This window comes from Pelobates fuscus, chromosome 1 (assembly GCF_036172605.1).
Source record: "Pelobates fuscus isolate aPelFus1 chromosome 1, aPelFus1.pri, whole genome shotgun sequence".
NCBI lineage: Eukaryota > Metazoa > Chordata > Amphibia > Anura > Pelobatidae > Pelobates > Pelobates fuscus.
Genome location: NC_086317.1, coordinates 176514452 through 176538734, shown reverse-complemented (window position 1 = coordinate 176538734; position 24283 = coordinate 176514452). Strand labels below are relative to the sequence as shown.

At 42.8% G+C, this 24283-nt stretch overlaps 1 protein-coding gene across 3 annotated transcripts in view; it reads right to left on the bottom strand.

The window, feature by feature from the left end:
- The window catches only part of CUEDC1 (CUE domain containing 1), a 191813-nt gene that overhangs the window by 77739 nt on the left and 89791 nt on the right, over nucleotides 1-24283 (bottom strand). For all 3 annotated transcript variants that reach the window (XM_063452985.1, XM_063452990.1, XM_063452987.1), the window contains exon 5: nucleotides 21065-21245. In XM_063452985.1, coding sequence (XP_063309055.1) covers nucleotides 21065-21245 — 181 coding nt within the window. The remainder of the gene's footprint in view (nucleotides 1-21064; nucleotides 21246-24283) is intronic.

Sequence of the window (24283 nt, the reverse complement as noted above, 5' to 3'; positions counted from 1 at the left end):
TTACATCTGTGACTACTAATTGAATTATGGAGAATGCTGCTTCTGCTCTATTACATCTGAATTTGTCATTTGAATCAAAAAAAGATATCTGTTTCGCTATTCATTGTTTAGTTGCTGTTAAAATTACTATAGTGAGACATTGGAAATCATCTAAGCCGTTTGACAAACGACTATTGATTTGATCAGGTCTTGTTCCAAATATCAATGGAACACGAGATGATCAATAATGTGATTTCGAAGAAAAAACAATGGTATGGTGAATGGTTAGATAAATACAAGACATTATTTGGACAATCTTCTCCTAATAGTCTTTCTTAACCTAAGTTATTACTCGATATTTATTAGCTATTATACGCAAAGAGGTAATAATTGATAAAGATAACCCAGAGATGATACAATACACTTAACTGAGTATCGAAATTGATTGATCTTGTGCTCTAGATTTGGTGTGGGGTTCTTCTTCTTTTTTTTTTTTATTACGTTTGTATGTCTTAGTATATACTGATCTATAATTGATTATAAGACAAATTTGATTAAGTATAATGCAACTGAATCTCTAACAAGAACAAGTTATGTTGTTTTTTTATTTGTCTGCTAAACAAATTGTATGAGTTGTGGGACCAGTATATTGTTGTATATGTAGAGAAAATCTCTCTAATAAAAATCTATTTAAATAAAAAAAGAAATTCACTGCAACAGTAAACATTACATCAGTACAAAATCTTAATGCAAAAAAAAAAAAAAAAAAAAATGATTAATCTAAATGAATTAAAAATTTCTAATAGCATGATATATGACTGGATAAATCACGATTAGATTTCGATATTTAGAAATCTTAGTTACTAAGGAAATATATTATTAAACGTTCTATTCTGCAAATAGAAATTAATAATTATGTATTTATGTGACATATCACATGTTAGCATATCGTGATATTTATCCAGGTGTATTGATTTGCTCTAAAATAAGATAAAATATCTGTTTAGGCAAGTTAAGATTCTGCTTATAGAACATAGTAAATAACTTATTGGATGGTTGAAATGTTATTTTATTTAAAATCACATGAGAATAGGTCTTAATTACTTAGGAGGTCTAGCAAGAAGTGATGTACCGAACGGTTCGCTGACTAATAGTTCCCGGCGAACATAGCGTGTTCGCGTTCGCCACAGCGGGCAAACACATGCGCGGTTCGATCCGCCCCCTATTCGTCATCATTGAGTAAACTTTGACCCTGTACCTCACAGTCAACAGACACATTCCAGCCAATCAGCAGCACACTCTCCCTAGCAGACCCTCCCACCTCCTGGACAGCATCCATTTTAGATTCATTTGGAAGCTGCATACATTTTTTATTTTTTATTTATTTATTTATTTTTTAAATTCTTTATTTTTGTAGTGCATGGAGGTATAACAAATGAGCATGTGGTACCCCAACGGCATTCCTCATGCTTTTCAAGTAACAATTGTAACAATAGGGTATATGTTAATACCCTAGTCTGCGCGGAGCCCTCCATGGGTGAAGATGGATTAATTTTTTTTTTGCGCTCTGGTTTTTTTTATTTTATTTTTTACGTTCGACGGGTTTGATGGATTTTTATTTGCCCTTTTTTGGGGCTGAAAAATGAAGATTTTAGAAAAAAGAAGACGTTGAATAGTAAGTAGAATTTTACTTTACAGGGTAGTCATTTTATTCCCCCCTCACTATTTTTAATGGGTGAGGGGGGCAGGTAGGGACTTTTTTATTTGGGTGTGTGACTAGGGGCTTGGGGACCCCTAGTCACCTTTGATGGGGAGGGGGGGATTTTCATTTAGGGCCCCCACCCGCCGTTCAGGGGTGGGGGGCGGGGGGAACAGTAGGTCTTTAAGGGCCCTTAAAAACAGTAGTTTTTAAGGGCCCCCACCCACCGCGCAGGGGTGGGGGCCGGACAGTAGGTCCCCCCCATTATTGTAACTTAGGGCCCCCACCTGCCGCGCAGGGGTGGGGGCCGGGGGGAGGACAGTAGGTGTCCCCCCCATTATTCTTTTATAGGGCCCCCACCCGCAGCTCAGGTGTGGGGGCCGGGGGGAGGACAGTAGGTCCCCCCTCTTGTTGTAACTTAGGACCCCCACCCGCCGCTCAGGGGTGGGAGCAGGGGGGAGGACAGTAGGCCCCCCCCCATTATTCTTTTACAGGGCCCCCACCCGCAGCTCAGGAGCCATGTTACTCTGTATATAGAGGGAGCCATGTTTACACTGTATATAGAGGGAGCCATGTTACTCTGTATATAGAGGGGAGCCATGTTACTCTGTATATAGAGGGGAGCCATGTTACTCTGTATATAGAGAGGAGCCATGTTTACACTGTATATAGAGGGAGCCATGTTACTCTGTATATAGAGGGAGCCATGTTACTCTCTATATAGAGGGAGCCATGTTACTCTGTATATAGAGGGAGCCATGTTACTCTGTATATAGAGAGGGGCCATGTTTACACTGTATATAGAGGGGAGCCATGTTACTCTGTATATAGAGGGAGCCATGTTACTCTGTATATAGAGGGAGCCATGTTACTCTGTATATAGAGGGAGCCATGTTACTCTGTATATAGAGGGAGCCATGTTACTCTGTATATAGAGGGAGCCATGTTACTCTGTATATAGAGGGAGCCATGTTACTCTGTATATAGAGGGAGCCATGTTACTCTGTATATAGAGGGAGCCATGTTACACTGTATATAGAGGGAGCCATGTTACACTGTATATAGAGGGAGCCATGTTACACTGTATATAGAGGGAGCCATGTTACACTGTATATAGAGGGGAGCCATGTTACACTGTATATAGAGGGGAGCCATGTTACACTGTATATAGAGGGGAGCCATGTTACACTGTATATAGAGCGAGCCATGTTTACACGGTATATAGAGGGAAGCCATGTTTACACGGTATATAGAGGGAAGCCATGTTTACACGGTATATAGAGGGAAGCCATGTTACTCTGTATATAGAGGGAAGCCATGTTACTCTGTATATAGAGGGAGCCATGCTACTCTGTATATAGAGGCAGTGGTGTACTAAGGGGGGGGCGGCGGGGGCGGTCCGCCCCGGGTACCACTCACTAGGGGGGTGCCCGGGGCGAACTTTCGCAGGGGCGGCGAAATGCCACCCTGTGTCTTGTGTAAAGGGACCGGCCGCTAATAAGACTATCTACCCGAGTTTCCCATCCAGCAGCAGCAGGGTCCTATGTTCTCGCGATCCGCGAGAGCGTTGCCGTGGGTTGCCATAGCAACGCTCTCGCGGATCGCGAGAACAGAGGACCCTGCTGCTGCTGGATGGGAAACTCGGGTAGATAGTCTTATTAACGAGCATGGAGAATACTGGGCCCCTTTAAACTGCCCAGTAATGCTGTACCACCGGACCACCAGTCGAGGAGGACGGGAGGGACAGGTAAGTGGCAGCACTTATTCCACACAACATACACACTGCATCTGCATACACTGCATACACACTACACACACACTACATACACTATGCACACACTACATACACCCTATACACACACTGCATACACCCTACACACACTGCATACACACTGCACACACCCTACACACACTATACACACTACATACACTGCATACACTAAGCACACACTATACACACACTGCATACACATACATTTAAAAAAAATTGCAGTTGTTTTTTACATTTCAAAGTTGGGGGTGGGGGTGCCAAATAAAGGATCCGCCCCGGGTGCCAAATGCTCCAGGTACACCCCTGTATAGAGGGGAGCCATGTTACTCTGTATATAGAGAGGAGCCATGTTTACACTGTATATAGAGGGAGCCATGTTACTCTGTATATAGAGAGGAGCCATGTTTACACTGTATATAGAGGGGAGCCATGTTACTCTGTATATAGAGGGAGCCATGTTACACTGTATATAGAGGGGAGTCATGTTACTCTATATATAGAGGGAGCCATGTTACTCTATATATAGAGGGAGCCATGTTATTCTGTATAGGGTCACGTTACATTTTAACATAGGACCCCTTATTTGATAGCAGCTTCACAAGTCTTGCATCCATTGAACTTGTGAGTTTTTGGACAGTTTCTGCTTAAATTTGTTTGCAATATGTCAGAATAGCTTCCCAGAGCTGCTGTTTGGATGTAAACTGCCTCCCACCCTCATAGATCTTTAGCTTGAGGATGCTCCAAAGGTTCTCAATAGGATTGAGGTCAGGTGGAGGATGGAGGCCACACCATGACTTTCTCTCCTTTTATCCCCATAGCAGCCATTGATGCAGAGGTATTCATTGCAGCATGAGATGGTGCATTGCCATGCATGCAGATGATTTTATTACAGAAAGCATAGTTCTGTACCAGGCAAGAAAGTGGTCAGTCAGAAACTCCACATACTTTGCAGAGTTCATCTTTACACCTTCAGGGACCCTAAAGGGGCCAACCAGCTCTCTTCCCATGATTCTGGCCCAAATCATGACTCCACCACCGCTTTGCTGACGTCGCAGCCTTGTTGGAACAGGGTGGCCGTCCACCAACCATCCACTACTCCATCCATCTGGACCATCCAGGGTTTCATGGCACTCATCAGTGAACAGGACTGTTTGAAAATTAGTCTTCATGTATTTGTCTGCCCAATGCAGCCATTTCTGCTTGTGCGCATTGGTTAGTGGTGGCCGAATAGAAGGTTTATGCACAATTGCAAGACTCTGGAGGACTCTACACCTTTATGTATGTGGGACTCCAGAGGCACCAGCAGCTTCAAATATCTGTTTGCTGCTATGTAATGGTATTTTAGCAGCTGCTCTCTTGATCCGATGCATGGATCTGGCAGAAATCTTCCTCAATGTGCCTTTAGCTGCCCGAACCCGTCTGTGCTCTGAATCAGCCACAAATCTCTTAATAGTGCGTGTTTTTATACCTCCTCCAAGGCATTGAACTATTTCACTCTTTTCGGCAGCAGAGAGATCTTTTTTCTTTCCCATATTGCATGAAAATGGTGCTCTGCTTAATAATGTGGAACACCCTCCTTTAGTAATTTTTCCTTAAATTGGGCTCACCTGGAAATCTAATTATCACAGGTGTCCAAGATTGTTTTCAGTGATCAAAAGAACCCTGAGACACAATGCCATCCATGAGTTAAACTGAAAAACAAAATATTGAATATTTGTGACACTTAAATAGAATTTGCATGATAATTTGGAACAGGGTATAAGTATATATAAGAGCAAGCATTAGGCTGCTACTAGGATAGGACCTGCCGAATATGGGGTACTTTGACGTAGTTGGCAGGCTTATGCAATGTATGATCATATAATGTAACTAAACCCCCATAATTTTTTGCCTAGGTGAGGTGTTTTTAAATAAAACTATTACAATCTCTAAGATTTTAAATCATTGTTTAGTGAATAAGCTAGTGCGCTGGATTCTGTATTTTGTATATTTTGGCCCCAGCAGCACCCTATAATGTATGCATGTTCAGGTGAGTGCAGCCCTTTTGGTATATATATATATATATATATATATATATATATATATATATATATATTTGTGTACGGGATTATGGAAGGGGGCACACATTAAAGTGTGTGTAGTTTGAGTCGTTTGAGGTGTGTCGAAACCGACGCGAGGTTAGGCCTGCAAAAAGAGGGCCCACCCAGATATAATGATATATAAAGAGGGTGTGGTGGAAGGGAATATCCGAAATCGTCGAAGACAGGTAAGTAAGGGGTTTGCTGGGTTTAAATAGGCTTAAAATCCCTCCCACAACTTCAGGCATACGCCTTCTATTTGTGTACGGGATTATTGAAGGGGGCGCACATTAAAGTGTGTGTAGTTTTTATAAATAAGAGTCGGTTGAGGTGTGCCGAAACCGACGCGAGGTTAGGCCTGCAAAAAGAGGGCCAAAAAGTATGTAACATTTATTTATTAATCATAACAACATCATTTAGACATATTATAGAAAGCGAGCCTGATTTCTTTCTCTGGATTTGGAATGTACCAGTTGTATGCTGAGGATTTCCAGCGTCCCATCTTCTTTATAACATGTGTTGGAACTTGACAACTTGAGGCTGCAGTGGCGGCCCCAATACGGAATGAATGTCCTGAGAAGGAATTTGGATTGATGCCAAGTCTAATTAACAAGGAGCGAATGTATAGCATGAACTGTTTAGTAGTAAGTGGCTTACATTGAAGGGACAAGAGGGGCAGTTCTGGATTTCTAATTTGCTGGCTCATTATCAAATTATCCAGCACTTGGACTGGGCACCATTAAGAACCGGTAGGGAAGTACTTAATCTCCACTGGGGGGCCTGCTTGATTTGTTATTGTACAGGGGATTGCTAGTATGTAATCATCATTTACTTTGGTTAAGTTTCTCTGTTTAAGACAGATGTTAGTATCAGAAATTCTTTCTACTGAAAACTCTTTGGGTCTAAGAAATCCTGAAAAAAGCTAAATAAGCTGCTGATTTGATTACTAGATTAGCGGAATATTCAAAAGGACTTTCGTCTAATAACTTGGAGATTTGTTTAAAGATGCTACTATCTATGGAGAGTCTTTTAAGGGAACTTTGTGTATTTAGTCTCTGGATGCCTTTTAGAATGTTTTTTATTGGGTATGTGGATAGGAAAGGAGTTTTGTTTGGGAAAAGAGTAAGCATGAAGTGTTGTATCCCTGTCAAGTATAGTTTGATGGTATTGTAGGCCAGTTTTAATGAGAAGTGGCAAAAAGTTGTAAATGCAACCATGGTTTCTATAGAAAAATGATTTATTACGTTGAAGTCACGAACAAATTTTTGGAACATGTCGAATGCCCTACTATAAGCTTTTTTAGTGTTCCCTGATAAACCTGCCTGAGCGAGAACTACTGTGAGCTAACAATTGGATTAAAGCATAATTAGGTCTTTCAACTGTGGAGGAGTTTTGGGTTGCCGATTTGCTGTAGGATGTAGTCTGAAAAACTCCTGCAAATTAAAACGTGACAAAGCGTCAGCTGCGTTATTGAAAATTCCTGGAACATGCACGCAACAAATGTAAAATTGCAATTTAGCTGCCAACCACGTGAGTTTCCTTACGAGATTCATAATTGCCAGGGATTGAGAGCGGCCTTTGTTCACTATGTTACAAGCAGCTAAGTTATCAGAACAACACCTAACTGCTTTACCCCTCCACTCTTCCCCCCAAATGTGTGCTGCCGCCACTATGGGAAAGATCTCAAACAAGGCTGATGTTTTGTCAAAGTTCTCTAGTGTAGCTGTTTCAGGTGGCCAACTGTCAAGTACCCATTCGTCCCCAAATATTGCCGCGTACCCGACAGTAGCTGCGGCGTCTGTCCAGATAACCGGGGAATCGTCAGAGATGGGGGAATGAATAAAGACCTACCATTCCATGAGGACAGAAATAGATTCCACATTTCTAGGTCAGCCCTTGCGGGACCGTCAAGATTAATCTCAGTGTCGTCGTCAGGGAGGCCGTGTAGGAGAAAAAGAAAACCTAGAGATGAAAGACCTGCCTTGAGGGATAATTCTCATGGCAAAGTTAAGAGAACCCAAAAGAGACTGTAACTCCTTCACCTGATTGGTGCAGGTGAGAATGTGACTTAGAAACCTGTCTATTTTGGCTTGAGGGAGGCTAGCTTGCATGGTTACGGAATTGATTGTGATACCTAAAAAGGTTATTTCTGTACTGGGACCTTCTGTCTTATTTGGGGCTATTGGGACTCCTAATTCCTCGAAAAGGGAGAGTGCCCTTTTTAGACTGCTAGGTATGTAGTAGTGAGGTTCAACGTACAGAAAATCATCAAGGTAGTGAATCACTACTGGGCACCTAGACTTGTTAAGAAAAAGCCAATTTAAAGTTTCAGCGAATATGTCAAAAAATGTTGGACTACTTTTAGAGCCGAAGGTCAGCCTGGTTGCAAAATAGTATTTCCCTTCCCATTTAACGCCGTGTAAGTGCCAGAGTGACTGCTTAATGGGTAGCAGCTTGAAAGCATTAGAGATATCCGTTTTGCTCAACCAGGCTGCCTTACCAAAGTTGACGACTGCGCGAATGGCATTGTCTATTCTAGCATACTGTAGTGAGAAATCTTCTGAGGGTATAAGGGAGTTTAAACTTGGGGAGGTGGATGAGTGAGGTGCTGAGAAGTCGATTATCAACCTCTTTTTATTATAAAATTTACCTGTGGCTATACCTAGTGGGCTCGTTCTCCAGGAAGTGAACGGTGGTGTGGTGAAGGTTCCTATCATAAAACCATATTCTACTTCTTTGTTGAGAAGATCTTTTAGACTGGCTGGGTCAGTTATTGCAGACTGAAGGTTGGGGCATTCTAGTATGCCTGAAGGGAGTGCTACTAAGCCTGTGTGAAAACCTCTAGTGAAACCCGAGATGAGAAAGTCAGCTAGCTGTGAAGAAGGATGTCATGTAACGTTGTAAATTAGGTACGTTTATTGGTGTTATAGCTTTCTTAGGGAACAGTTTGTTAGGGCACATTGTTTTTGCGTGAGGCCTGAAACAGATCGAACAAACATGGAGTAATCTACAGGCGCTATAGCTACAACCCCCGCATTAAAATTATTACAGACTTGTGCTTTCCCGAGAAACACTATAGGCCTGCCTAACTTGTCTTTCATCTCCCTCTGATTAGAGAAATAGTCTGGGTTTGTGTTACTAGTAGACGGACCCTCTGCAGCACTGGGACAGAAGTTTGCTGTATGAGAGGAGTATTGCACATGCTGGTGTTTTGAGCCCCGCGAAATGTCTACAGAACAACTCTGTGTCCAATTGACTCCAATCCGTGGGAGTGTTGTACTGCGCGAGTGACGCGGCTGATCTGGCTGAAAAGGACTTATGGTAGTCGTAAAATGCGTAACCGCCATATTTGTAAGCTAGCTCCACCAGCTTGTGCATATATAGATCCAGCTCTTCTCTTTGGTGTGGAAACGAAGAGCAGATTACATCCCTATATAACCCAAAAGCTAAGACGAACTCAGGAATATTTAGCTTCTTATTGAGCCTAGGGTCTCTAGCTTTCATTACCACGGATATATCCTCGAAAGTATAAGATCGGTTCTCGATTATATCCTCAGAGGCAATTAGGAGGGAAGCTAGATTAACATCTTTCCCTTCTAGAATATCCCGTTTTAGATTTTGTGGAATTAAATGAACCGGATTAATAATATTAGTTGCTTTGGCAGGAATAGGAGTTGAGTTACCTCATGAGCCGGTTTCTGGTTGTCCCAATGGAATGTGAACTTCCGGAATGCCAGTTTGACCAGTGGCTTCCAGGTTATCTAACCTGTCGTTAATGGTAGCTACAGAAGCTACCAGCGAGGTCATCATACTCCGTAGTTCTGCCAAACTGTTTTGTATAGTGCAATCAGAACTAGGGCCTGGTAACTCATCCACATTTTGGGTGTTAAGTAAACGGAAGAGTTCGGCTTTCCTGGCAGTAGCCGGAAAAGGAATGTTCCTTCTATTCAGTTCGGCAGTGATTTTTGGAACAGTCCATGATCTGTAGCTGGATGACGTATTGAGTTGTCTTGGCTGCGTGCCGGGTCTGGACGGAGTGCTGGCAAGTGATAGTTCATCGTCTGGTACTGGCAATAGACATGCTCTGGGCATGAAAGGAAACGTTCCGGTTAGCAAAGAAAATATGTCTATTTTTTAAAAAAAAATTTGTGATGGCTGACTAGCTAGTGCCGTCCCGCGGCGAAACAATTATGCTAGGTTGGTGACTGGTGAGGCCCTGCTAGGTGCCAAGCGACTTTGAGAGGCTCTATCTATGAGTTGGCGCGAGGGTATTTCGTGGCCACTGAGCGTTGTGTTGGCCTCTCGGTGAATAGTAATCATAAGATAGAATGGGGGTGACAGGTGAGGCCCTCTCTATACCACTTGCGAGGCGGCCAACTATGATTTGGCGGCGTAGTACCTCCGTAGTAGGGGCGTAGTACCTCCGAGTTGAGGATGGGTGTTGGCCTAGCGGGACCTCTGACTTAAGGCAAGAGAGCCGGAAGGAGATTATCGCTATTGGGCTCCTAAGCACCGGACAGCCAGTCACCTAATACTGCGAGGGACGAAACATGCGAGACTGAGCAAAAAAAAAAAAAAAACAGACGAAAATAAATTTTAATTGCTTGCTATCCTTACCTGAACGTGACTTGAAACGTACTTGATAAGCCCTAATTAGTTGTCAGGGGCTGCCGTTGTCTGGTAGGGAGGTAATTTTTTCCTAAACTGAAACCCCCATGGAAGGAGTAAGGGAGTGGGGGAGGAGGGAGAAGAAAAAAAAAAAAAAAAACGTAGCAGATTATTACCAGAACAGTTATTAACTCTGTTAATTAGAAGAGTGTTGTATAATTGCTTAAGGTAAATGTATGTATTGAATTTATCCTGCTGTAGGATAATTAAATGACTTCATAGTCTATGAATTAGAGAGGGGGAGAAATGAAAAGCTTTAAAGAAAGGAATTTTACTAACCAGACTGAAAATGTGAACTCTGCATAATTGTAGCAACGTATGTTGATAATTAACCCCTATAAAGGAAAAAAAAAAAGTAAAAATTTTTTTTTTTGAACAAACAAATGAAACACTAGCCAATTTTCTTTCTTTAGGTCTGAAAACTTAAAAACAAGCATTCAAACAAAATTGACTGACTAACATTAAACTAGTTATGTAGCTTTAAGAAATATAACGAACAGTGTACTTGACGAATTTCCCCTGCCATCATGAAAGAGGAAAAGAAAAAAAAAAATTGTAAAGTGCATCAACGGGAAAATAGGTTGTCGTTTGCAGCTGTAGCAGCTAGAAGATACTGTTATAGGGGACCCATAAACGTGGTTGAACGTGGTGTATGGTTGAAAGGTTATTTTACTAGTAACGCTCTAAATTTAATTTTTAAAATGAATGCAATAACCGAAGCAAATACGTGAGTTACACTTATGACCAGGAATAACGATATGTGAACAGCGGAAACACAGCCGAACTGATAGCGGTATATATGCATGATTACTTGCCTATACGAATGAAATATGCCAGCAGAGTATGTGAGAAACTGGCGAATATGCCTTTGTGAAATCTGAATTGTGTTTGCCGAAAACTACTCACGATTGGAGACTTGCTGAACGCTGTGACAAACGCGTACTCGTGTCGGAAATGACGTCAGAGGTCTGCGCTACCCGGAAGAGGAATTTCCAAAATCGTCGAAGACAGGTAAGTAAGGGGTTTGCTGGGTTTAAATAGACTTAAAATCCCTCCCACAACTTCAGGCATACGCCTTCTATATATAATCTTCAGCTGGATACAGAACTTAGAAACATTGGTATGTGATGGAAACGAATAGTCTGAATGTATTTCAAAAAATATGGAATTGTGATCATAAACCCCTACCTAATATTGAAAATTATATTTTAAAACATTTGAATGAGACTTGGGACTCTAAAAAAAATTCCTAGACATTAAGTGAATTTTTTTTTAGCTTTATGCCATTGGAGGTACTGGAGGCTAACTTGGAAAATTTAGCCTTAAACTGGAAAAGATGTAATATTACAATTATAGACCACCTAATAGAAAATATTAAAATAAAATCATTTTCGGATTTAACAAAAAAGAGTTTAATCTCCCTTCATCTGAGTTTTTTTTACCAACTATCCAAGCGTAAAGTATACAGTGAAGCAACATTTAAGGTTTAGTAAAACAGGAATAAATGAGTGTGACAAAAGCAACTTCGCCACTGGTTTTTGGAGGGACCTGTTTGCCAGCCTCCTACCCTGGGAATATGGGCCCTGTGATAACCCATGTTCAAAAGTACTGTTTGTGCCCCTTGGACTTTTAACTGGAAGGGATTCAAACATGTGGCGACGGCCATCTTACATTGTCCAGCAGTGTTTTGTCGTCGAGTGTATGGAACTGTTTTGGGCATGGGACCATGTGTAAGGGGGCAAAAATAAGACTTCCAGGAAATTCCTGAACCGATCTGGGTGATTTTTGGATAAGTTGTTCACCCAGATCGGGGCTTTCAGTGGATGTGACATATTGTGGGGATATGTTGTATTTTGGGGTACTTTGTGGGGTTTGTAAAAATGTATGTGTTTTCTGCTTATAGTTAATTGAGTTAGTCCATTGTCTTTGTTAATTGTATCACAGGCAGAGGGGAGGGCTTGTGTACAGTAACTGGGAGTGTTCAAGTGTAAAACAGTTTTTATTGGATTGTGAATTTCATATCCTGTGCCCAACAAGGTCCACCTGGGCGGTAACCTTGTGGGGAAAAACTGTATAAAAGAGCAGATGTACCATTAAACCTGCAGTTCTACTTCACCCTCAATCTAGAGTCCTGTCTCTTGTTGGGGGAATCTGCTACAAGGGATTGCTATGCTCTTCATACTCCTTTGAATAATCACTAAGCTCTTGTAAGAGCTTGTTCCTGTTTCAAAGAGAGGTTCACCCCCTGGAACGAGAGGTTCACCCACTGGAACCTGGAGCCCTGTTGTAGGTCCAGAGTGGGTAGGAGACGGCGAGACTCCAACATAACTGCTAGGAGCCCTCGGGAAGCACTAGGAGCATCGGTCAACGGAGGTACCCAGTCGGGGTGCCAGGTGATCCGTTACAATGAGTATTTACATAGTATTTTTAACCAAAATAAAGTTTATAAAGGTCTCTCCAACGCATTGAGTATGATCAATCTGAATAAAAATGAGAATCAAATGAATGCTTTAGTAAACTGGGAAAATTAATTAAATATTCAAATCACAAATATACGAAAAAACAGAAAATGAGAGAGAGACCACCTCGTATAGAAAACGGGCAGCTCTCCTTCAAAGCCACCCCAGAACAAACGTCTATAGAAAATAAATAAATTTTATTAGAAATATTCAAATAAGAAATATATACAGTATATACAACCTAAGGACCCATAAATTAATCTTGCCTTAAATCGCAAGGTTTTTGAGGTAAGGATAGTATGTATTAATCACTCTTAGATGTAGCAGTTTGAGCTTTACACAAAGTCAGTGCTAAAGGTGATAATAACAATACAAAATACTATCAAATGTAGCAGTTAAACTAGGAACAAATAAGTGTTCAAGGTTATAACTGCAATACTCATTAAACCTTACAAAAGGTAAAGAAATACACAGTCACTAGCATAGGGTGGAAATCGAAAGGATAGGTGAGATCATGTAGTTTGAGAGGAGAATGCAAAGTAGGAATCAATGTGAAACAGATCCAGATGCACAAAAGCTGGATAAATCAACCTACTAGTAGCTCCATGCTACATGCTCAAAAACCCCCATCATACATAGCCAAAAAACGATCTCCCCAGTATAGCTTTAACACATTTAAGGGTCAACTAAAGGTCTGGTAAAATCAACAGAAACTTCAAGAAGAAGCCCAACGCGCATTTCGGCGGACTAACCGCCTTTCTCAAGGGCTAGAAAAAAGTGCATCGATAGAGGTCTCCCCCTCCCTCGTTTAAGTACCTCCTACGAACCTCCTAACAGCTGTCACTAATCACCTTAAGCCGGCCTAGTCCGATCCTCTTAGTATTGTGCATGTCCTATCGTAGCCTCCGCGCATGCGCGTCAAACTTGGAGTGTAAAATTGTCTCCAAACCTCTCTGTATTGCGCATGTCCCTTCATAGCGTCCGCACATGCGCGTCAAACTTAGAGTGTAGAATGTGACAACGTTCAGGACAGAACGGTTAGCGTAAATGCTGGGAATAATACATAGAGTGGATTTGTGGATTTGTGCCACACTGCATATATATATGTAGACCTTGGGTCTGGGCAGTGTTCATGTGCCTGTCAGAACGCAATCTATCGATGCAGGCACAGGAAATATAATTCCCATTGATTGTACACTCTAAGTTTAATGTGCCATTAACATTGTAATATTTAAGACCCTTTTGCCTGGGCTAATTACTGACGATTTATATACAATCAATGGGAATTATATTTCCTGTGCCTGCATCGATAGATTGCGTTCTGACAGGCACATGAACACTGCCCAGACCCAAGGTCTACTTATATATATATACATATATATATATATATGCAGTGTGGCACAAATCCACTCTATGTATTATTCCCAGCATTTACGTTAACCGTTCTGTCCTGAACGTTGTCACATTCTACACTCTAAGTTTGACGCGCATGTGCGGAGGCTACGATAGGACATGCGCAATACTAAGAGGATCGGACGAGGCCGGCTTATGGTGATTAGAGACAGCTGATAGGAGGTTCGTAGGAGGTACTTAAACGAGGGAGGGGGAGACCTCTATCGATGCACTTTTTTCTAGCCCTTGAGAAAGGCGGTTAGTCCGCCGAAACACGCGTTGGGCTTCTTCTTGAAGTTTCTGTTGATTTTACCAGACCTTTAGTTGACCCTTAAATGTGTTAAAGCTATACTGGGGAGATCGTTTTTTGGCTATGTATGCTGGGGGTTTTTGAGCATGTAGCATGGAGCTACTAGTAGGTTGATTTATCCAGCTTTTGTGCATCTGGATCTGTTTCACATTGATTCCTACTTTGCATTCTCCTCTCAAACTACATGATCTCACCTATCCTTTCGATTTCCACCCTATGCTAGTGACTGTGTATTTCTTTACCTTTTGTAAGGTTTAATGAGTATTGCAGTTATAACCTTGAACACTTATTTGTTCCTAGTTTAACTGCTACATTTGATAGTATTTTGTATTGTTATTATCACCTTTAGCACTGACTTTGTGTAAAGCTCAAACTGCTACATCTAAGAGTGATTAATACATACTATCCTTACCTCAAAAACCTTGCGATTTAAGGCAAGATTAATTTATGGGTCCTTAGGTTGTATATACTGTATATATTTCTTATTTGAATATTTCTAATAAAATTTATTTATTTTCTATAGACGTTTGTTCTGGGGTGGCTTTGAAGGAGAGCTGCCCGTTTTCTATACGAGGTGGTCTCTCTCTCATTTTCTGTTTTTTCGTATATTATATGCTTTATGCAGGGTTATGCCCTTGTTGCCACCCCTATAACCCGATTTTCTCTGTACTCCCTATTAGGTTCTCTATTTAGGGAGTACCTTTATACAAATCACAAATATAGAATGGTATAAATCATTAATAGAGACAAGGAAAGCTATTCATTGTATAAGCTTGCAGGAGACTCAATATAAACGTATTAACAAGTTGTATCTGGTACCTTCAAGGGTAGCGAGAATGTTTACTTTGTCAAATTATTTCTGTTGGAGGTGTGAAAAAAAAGAGTAGAGATTCATACATACATAACTGGTGGAGCTGTACTGAAATAAAGATGCAATGGAAACATATATTTTTTTTTTTCTTATATATAAAATGATAGCATATAGACTTAGGATTCTGCCGGAGGTAGCAATATATGTTTGATAAATGTTTGTATTTATATGTCTGATATATGTTAAACATATAGACATAATCTAATTCAAATGAACTGATTTGTATGTTATTTGTACTTGTCATATAAAGAAAACAATTTAATAAAAATAATTAAAAATTAATTTAAAAAAAAGAACTGTTCATATACCAGGGATCCAATTTCTCGCCCTCCCTGAGGGGGAGGAGGAAAAAGGAAGGTTTCAGGGTTCCCAATACACAGGCTCAATCCTGAGGAGTTCAGAGGAGGCCTTAAGGCCACAAATCCAATACATATTATTGCGTGCTTTCTTGGTGGACTCTGCAGACAGATTGGTCCATACATCCTAAAGATGGGAGTAGTTCGAAGGGCTGGGGTTGGTTCAGGGACACTGGGTTCAGACCATCATGGTTCCATCAGAGGAATTTTATGCTTGCTGCCCTAAACATGTGAGAGTACCTACAAAAGTCTGAAATTTTGGGCCAGATCTGCCTATGCACACATTCCCGATTATGGAGGTTTTTAAGCAACTATTCAGATTTGGGACGGGGTAATACACAATACAAAGAAGTGGTATATATATATATATATATATATATACATATATACATACGTATATACACAGTTGCAAGAAAAAGTATGTGAACCCTTTGGAATGATATGGATTTCTGCACAAACTGGTCATAAAATGTGATCTGGTCATCATCTAAGTCACAACAATAGACAATCACAGTCTGCTTAAAATAATAACACACAAAGAATGAAATGTTGCCATGTTTTTATTAAACACACTGTGTAAACATTCACAGTGCAGGTGGAAAAAGTATGTGAACCCTTGGATTTAATAACTGGTTGAACCTCCTTTGGCAGCAATAACTTCAACCAAACGTTTCCTGTAGTTGCAGATCAGACGTGCACAACGGTCAGGAGTAATTCTTGACCATTCCTCTTTACAGAACTGTTTCAGTTCAGCAATATTCTTGGGATGTCTGGTGTGAATCACTTTCTTGAGGTCATGCCACAGCATCTCAATCGGGTTGAGGTCAGGACTCTGACTGGGCCACTTCAGAAGGCGTATTTTCATCTGTTTAAGTCATTCTGTTGTTGATTTACTTCTATGCTTTGGGTCATTGTCCTGTTGCAACACCCATCTTCTGTTGAGCTTTAGCTGGTAGACAGATGGCCTTAAGTTCTCCTGCAAAATGTCTTGATAAACTTGGGAATTCATTTTTCCTTCGATGATAGCAATCCGTCCAGGCCCTGACGCAGCAAAGCAGCCCCAAACCATGATGCCCCCACCACCATACTTCACAGTTGGGATGAGGTTTTTCATGTTGGTGTGCTGTGCCTCTTTTTCACCGCACATACTGTTGTGTGTTTCTTCCAAACAACTCAACTTTGGTTTCATCTGTCCACAGAATATTTTGCCTGTACTGCTGTGGAACATCCAGGTGCTCTTGTGCAAACTGTAAACGTGCAGCAATGTTTTGTTTGGACAGCAGTGGCTTCCTCTGTGGTATCCTCCTATGAAATCCATTCTTGTTTAGTGTTTTATGTATTGTAGATTCGCTAACAGGGATGTTAGCATTTGCCAGTGACTTTTGTAAGTCTTTAGCTGACACTCTAGGATTCTTCTTCACCTCATTGAGCAGTCTGCGCTGTGCTCTTGCAGTCATCTTTACAGGACGGCCACTCCTAGGGAGAGTAGCAGCAGTGCTGAACTTTCTCCATTTATAGACAATTTGTCTAGCAAGGCTTTTGGAGATACTTTTATAACCCTTTCCAGCTTTATGCAAGTCAACAATTCTTAATCGTAGGTCTTCTGAGAGCTCTTTTGTGCGAGGCATCATTCACATCAGGCAATGCTTCTTGTGAAAAGAAAAACCCAGAACTGGTGTGTGTTTTTTATAGGGCAGGGCAGCTGTAACCAACACCTCCAATCTCATCTCATTGATTGGACTTCAGTTGGCTGACATCTCACTCCAATTAGCTCTTGGAGATGTCATTAGTCTAGGGGTTCACATACTTTTTCCACCTGCACTGTGAATGTTTACATGGTGTGTTCAATAAAAACAATTCATTCTTTGTGTGTTATTAGTTTAAGCAGACTGTGATTGTCTATTGTTGTGACTTAGATGATGTTCAGATCACATTTTATGACCAATTTGTGCAGAAATCCATATCATTCCAAACGGTTCACATACTTTTACTTTTACTTGCAACTGTATACATACACATATATATATATATATATATATATATATATATATATATATATATATATAGTCCACTTTTTAGTTTTTTTTTTCTGTTCTGGTGGGCCAGGCTTCTACCCAGCCAGAGTATGAGCATACAATAACAAGGACGTAGTGGAATTCACCAAACAGATTTCTGCATAACGGTAAAGTCAATGAGCAAATCAGACATAGGTAATACGCCAACAGTTTGGATCCCTGGTGGTTAGAGAGTAGGGTTGGATGCCATTTCACTCTTGAATTCAGTCAGGGCATCCCAGAGTATGGGGACCAGGGCAGGGGTAGGATCCCGGGGTTCTGTGGCTAGTACAGGTGGCCCAAGTACATGGACCAGGGATAGGGGGGGCTACCCTGGGTGCTTGCCTATGGGGGACGGGAAAGAGGCACGTGTGCTTACCTGAGCCTCGGAGTGTTAGCCATCCTAAGTGGTGCGGGCTTGCTGCCTGGTCGTTACAGGGTAGCTCTCCTAGGTGTTCGTCAAGGGCACATAGGTGGAGGTGAGGTGGCCCAGGTCGTCACCGAGCAGCACTTCTGCGGGGAGTTCCTCCATGAGTTCGACTTCCACCTTTCGATCGCCGGTGCCCCAATCCAGATGGACATATAGGTAGGTGGGTGGTAGATGTGCCCCCCCTCCTCCCCGCCACCTGGACAGCAACGGTTCCTCCATTTCTCTCGACCTGAGTGACGAGCCGGCTTTGCACCAGGGTTAGTGTGGCCCTGGAGTCCCTTAGCCCCTGGCCGGTTCGCCCAGTGAGCTCAGTTGTCGTGGGCAGCTTGGTAGGGGTTGGCTGAGTGCAGGCGGATCCAGGCGTCTTTAGGGGGGATTTCAGGGGTTTAGCTTGGTAGTAGTGGGCAGCTGCTCTTGGGGGTTGAGCGACCACAGGGCGAAACAACTGGGGTCTGAGTTGAGGGCACTTTTTTGTGGTGGCCGGGCTGACAGCAGTGGTAGCAGTTGGAGCCAGTCTGTGGGGGTACCCTTGGGTGGGTCCCCGCCGTCGGTGAGTTTCTTGGTGAAGGGTAGGTCGGAGCAGTAGAGCGGACAGGTAGTCTGTAGGTCACAATGGCAGCCGGGCGTTGGGGCTGCCGAGTATCAGCAAAGTCATTGGCCTGCTGCGCTGCCTCTGTGAGGGTCTTAGTCTACCGGTCTCTCTCACACTCCCACACTTCATTGAGGAGCCCCTTGAAAAAATGTTCTAACATGAAGAGCTGTAGGATCTCTTCTGGGGACTTGGCCTGTTCAAAGTTGATATACTTGTGCCCTGGTGATGCGGCATGCCCACTCTGCATGGGAGTAACTTCTCTCCCTTCTTGGTCTCCCTGAACTTCCAGGGTTATGCCTCTGGGGTGATGGCATACCTGGCCAGAGTATCTCCTTGACATAGGGGTACTCCTGGAGCTGTTCCTCGGGTACAGCCCTGTGAAGAAACTACACCTTTTGTATCATTACCTTTGATTTTCCTCATTCAGTAGATACTGAACACCGACCACCCCCATGCAAATTAACTACAAAGGATACCGCAATTTAAGTGCTCTCTCTCGGTGACGGCCGTTCGTATAGCCGAACGCAACGTGTAAACAGCGGAGATCTTTTTCGTACGAAAAGAGGCAGCGGGACTTGGTCGTCGACTGTCTTGAACTAAAATCAGACACTCTATTTGTGTTTTTTGTGTTTGGAGATAATTGAGTTTAGTATAGTGCTTGACTCAATTATCTCCCCAGTACAGAGGAAGGACTATATTATTGTATGTAGGAGTGTCCTGGATAGCCAATGTAACTGCAGAATGTAGTTTGTCACTGTCCCCTCTCAGGTCCAGTGGGGAATGCCGCTCGAATATGTCAACGTAAACCCTGTACATTTGTAACAGCATATAAACCGAGCGGTTGGCCTGAATAAACCATTCCTGTTACCCTTTATCTAGTCTAGGCTGATGTTTGGGTATCCGTCTGATTTGCTTGGGGAATATACTTGGATGCTGTACTTCATCTGGAGAACGTTCGAATCAACACCCGAACTGCAAGCTATAATCACTCAGCCTCTAACAGTTCAGGAGGAAACAGACCAACGGGTATCTGCAATACCAGCATTCGTTACAAGCCCTTTATCTTTCCGCCGCCTTCCCAGACAACTTACTTGTCAAGATGGCTACCCAGTCGGTTTGGTTGACTGCCGGCGACCTCTCCTCGCCCCCCCGTCCGTCTGGTCGTGTGGCGGATGCTCCGTTGTACCTGGAGAGGGCGTATGTTTGTGCGTCAGAGATGATCCTGTTCATGGTTTCTTCTGAGGGGGTCTCTTTGTACAACGACAGGTGCCAGGCCACCTCTTTGTGCTTTTCATCTTCTCCGGCCACTGTCTGCATGTATGGTCGTCTTCCATGAAGGCAGCAGTCAGTTCCGCCCTGTTGTGACTGCCAGCCGTTATCGCTCTGGCTTCACACAAATCATGTAGTGTTTGCCTTTTCAGAGACTGATAGTCCATGGGTCTCTTTGGCTGGGATGTTGGATCCTGCCGCTTGCCACCAGTTGTGGCGGACCCTAGGTAACCCAACTGGTTACCTCCGCTTATAGAGAATGTAGAGACCCATTTTCCCCCAGTAACTGGACGACACAGTTCCACAACAACAACAACAACTTTATTGGCTACACCCGTCTTTATACTTTCCCTATGCAAGGGGTGGATGACACATAACAATGTCCCCTTCCAGGGGTTTTTGCCCTATTCTGCAAGGAGCCATTAGGAAATTATTAGTGCATAACCCTGATAGTTGGTGTGTGAGTCACCCAGTTGCTTGGGTTATGTGTTGTATTGGTTGCCTAACAAATGGAAAAACCTACAATAATAGGAGTTGAAGTAAGGTTGTTTTTTCTAAATTCTGTTGGACAGATCGTTTATTGAATACCAGGATTATTCTGCAGTCCAAGGCTTTGAATAATTGATGTGTAATTAAGGAAAATCACATACATATAGTTCTCTGGGCATGCATCAGTTACTATAATGACCGAGGTACAAAAATTTTGTACATGTCCACACAGTGGGACATGCGCAATGGAAACAGCTGGTTGCCAGACACTAGATGTGGATAAATTCAGTAAGTTTTCTGTATATGTTAGTATCCATAGTATATTTTTATGGCTCTAAAGAAATTTGCAAACTGAAAAGATAATTACTTTGGAATAAAAGTTTAAGAAGTTATAAGATTGAGAGTGCGTTAATTTTTTTTATTATTATTATTTTTTTTTTTTTACTTTTCTATGGATATTGAGCCTCTAACAGGGCAATGGACAATATATTTGCCCACTAGGCATTGGCGAATAAACATTAAGCCATGACAAGTAGAAATTCACTCCGGTGAATATTACATGAAAAGCTAGTTTTGTTTCTCTATTGTTATACAGAATCTTTTACATATTCATTACATTTTGTAGCATAGTAAATCGGAGCCTTTACCTCTTTCCAATGCAAGAAGAAATTCTCTGTTTCTTTGAAGCTCTCTCATAAACTCTTCATTCTGCAGGAAGAGGGCAATCTGTTCATCGTGCAGGTATTGATTTAAATTCCGTTCATTGCCCATGGATTTTGTTTTTGTTTTGCTTTCATCACATAAGGAAGATGCTCCACCGTGTGACAGCTAAAACAATGTTAAGATAAAAAAATTATAATCAAATATACAAAACAGTCAAATATCTTTTAATGCTTAATAGACAGACATTTAGAACAGACATTTAGAACAGACGAGTAGTGTTGCATTTTTCAGTGTAGATTTAAGGCCTGCTCCCCCCCTATGAAGAGTTATCATACCTTTAATTCAGCAGTGAGACAGTCCATAGCTGCAGTTCTGTTCTACCTGCTTAGAGATCACCACTACTAAGGATCTCCCAACCAAAAGAATAGTTTACATGAGGAAACATTTGAAGTCAATGCCCATGTACAAACATAGAATGTGACGGCAGATAAGAACCATTTGGCCCATCTAGTCTGCCCAATTTTAATTTTTATAAATTCTTTATGTTATTGAGGCATTTGAGTAATACATACATATCAGATAATAACAGTAGGTGCTCACATGAGCCATGAGTGCAATCAAGGAGCATAAGTGTTGTGGATCAAACCAAGTGTTTATTTGAGTATCTGCTCCCTTCCAAATTGTTAAAACAAGTGCGTGCACGCTCTGAAGTAAATCACACTGAGACACAGGTAGGGTTAATGAAAAAAATTGGAATGTTTAATCAGGGGGGCGGCAAGCCCCTTATAAAGGCAAAAATACATCATATGCAAAAATGTAGATAACAGAAAGAATACATCTTCAAATGGTTAGGTGTTAAGTGTCTTATCTAGTGCACATCCTATGAGGCGTGATGTCACCATCATCCCGGGATTTTACTCCGGATGTAGGCACCATATTGTTACACAAGGTAGTTAGTCGGTGGGAGGGGGTGCTCTAGCAGCCATTTTGAGTAAATATTAAATACAGGTATACACAGTAAATAGACATTTTACTATCACTAATTTAGTTATTAAAGCTTTTATTTTTTGACATATGCAGTTACATACAAGGGTTATCTGGGCAAATTCCACATTGAACAGTATTGTGCATGTCGTTAGGTATTACAGTCAGACGATTTTTTTATATTTTTTCACCTTTGTATAAAGCCTGTTCATACGTCTTTTATCACCTTGTTCTTGGGAATCTATCAGTTCCTGTATATGTATCATTTGCAGGATATAACCCGTATCGGTAATTGTGTCTGCCCTAACTAGTGTCCTGAGCAACATGAACTTCAACTTCAACATGAACAATCATTAGAACTGTGCTTTTTCCCACCACATAGTGGATTCTGTAGTAGCGTATCTCCCCCTAAGTTTCTCCTCCCTGGGGGAAGATGCCTGGACTCTCTTCCCCCCTTTTTGTGTTCTTAGGGGAAGTTAATATGTAGTGTCGCTAGTGTGTTGTAGCGTCCGTGTTGTCTAGTTATTGATGGTGTGTGTGGTTAAAACTTGTGCCTCCTCCCCGTTTAGCGCGGGTTTTCCGTGTCGTCCTTTGTTCCTTCGGGTGCCTATGCCCCCTACCCCCTGTCCCTGTCGCCCTCCTCCTCCATAGTGAGCTTAGCCGTTTCGGAATGGCACCCTAGTATAGGGTTTGGGTTGGGTTTCGGCCGAGGTGTGTTTCTTGTCTCCCGTGTGTGTGTTGTGTAGTCATGTATCAGTCAGCTGTTGAGTGTCCCGCCCTCCTCCCCTCCCTCTCAGTATCCCCCTGCGTAAGTTGCTGCGTCTCGGCCCGTGTACCCCCTGAGGAGCCTCCCCTCCCACCCCCCGGTGAGTGAGTGTCCGTCAGGCACGCCCCCCAGGCGTCCCCCCCCCCCCCCGGGGGTGGGTACCAACGGGGGAGGAGAGGGGAAAGGTCAAGGGAGAGGGGAGCACATCAACAAAGGGCAGGATCAAGGAGTGAGCCTGCCATCCGCACCGTTCCGGGAGTCCGCCCCACTCCCTCCAGCCAGGCCATCATCCGGCCCTCAGAGCTCCTCCACCCCATCCAGCCCCCCTTCAGCGTACCCCGTTAGCCACCTCATCCAGTGGTACCATATTTGGATGTATCTCTGCGTTTTCCCGGCCGCTGAGAGTATGAGTTCCTCGGCTTCTCTTATGTCCTCCACTCTGCGTATCCAATCTCTCACAGTGGGAACCGTCTTCCGTTTCCAGTGGCAGGGTATGAGACTTCGCGCTGCGTTGATCAGGTGCGGCAGCACCGTCTTCTTGTATCTCGCAGGAGATATTGTGGTTACATGGAGGAGGTAGGCCTCGGGGGTGAAGTCGATGCTTGAGTCCGTGATTGTGGTGACTATTTTGTGCACTTCCCCCCAGAAGGGTTTAATTTGTAGGCAGGTCCACCATATGTGGAATTGTGTGCCCAGTTCCTTGTCACATCTCCAGCACTCTGGGTCATCTGTGCAGCCTGCGGAGGCGAGTTTTTCCGGGGTCCTATACCAGTGTGTCAGCATCTTGTACCCCGACTCCTGGTATTTAGTGCTGATCGAGGCTTTATGCGTGTTTAGGTAGACGTCTTGCCATTGATTTTCTGTTAGAGGGTGTCCCAGGTCTCTCTCCCAGTATTTGGTAAAGTATGGGGTGCAGTTTCCTCCTCTGGTGGGAAGGAGTATCTGATAGAGGGCAGAGATGCAGTGTGTTGGGGGGGGTCTCTTGATCGCATAGTGTTTCGTACACCGTTAGTTGTCTATTTGCGGTTTCCAGTTGTGGGATGGCTTTCACATGGTTTGCTAATTGGTGGTACCGAAATTTTGTCAGGAATCTCGAGGCGTTTGGTGCCTGCAGGTCAGCAAGGGGCACCACTTATCCCCCCCTGTTTACGTGTTTCAGCCTGCACTTCCTCGGCAACCCTAGCGATGTCAAGAATTGTGGAGAGTCCGCCGGTTCAAACAGTGGGTTTCCCGTGATAGGGTACATTGGAGACACTTGCGGTGCCAGGTCTCCCCGCTGTTTCAGCGCCCGCCAGACCCTCATTGTTGTGTTAATGGACGGGTGATCGCTCGGGTACATTCTATCTGTTCCTCTCGGTATCCATGGCACCGCTGTGAGGGGAGCCCTGGCAAAGCTACCTTCCAGCGCAATCCACGCTTTCTCCGGGGGCGCTTGTGTCCATTCTATGATTCT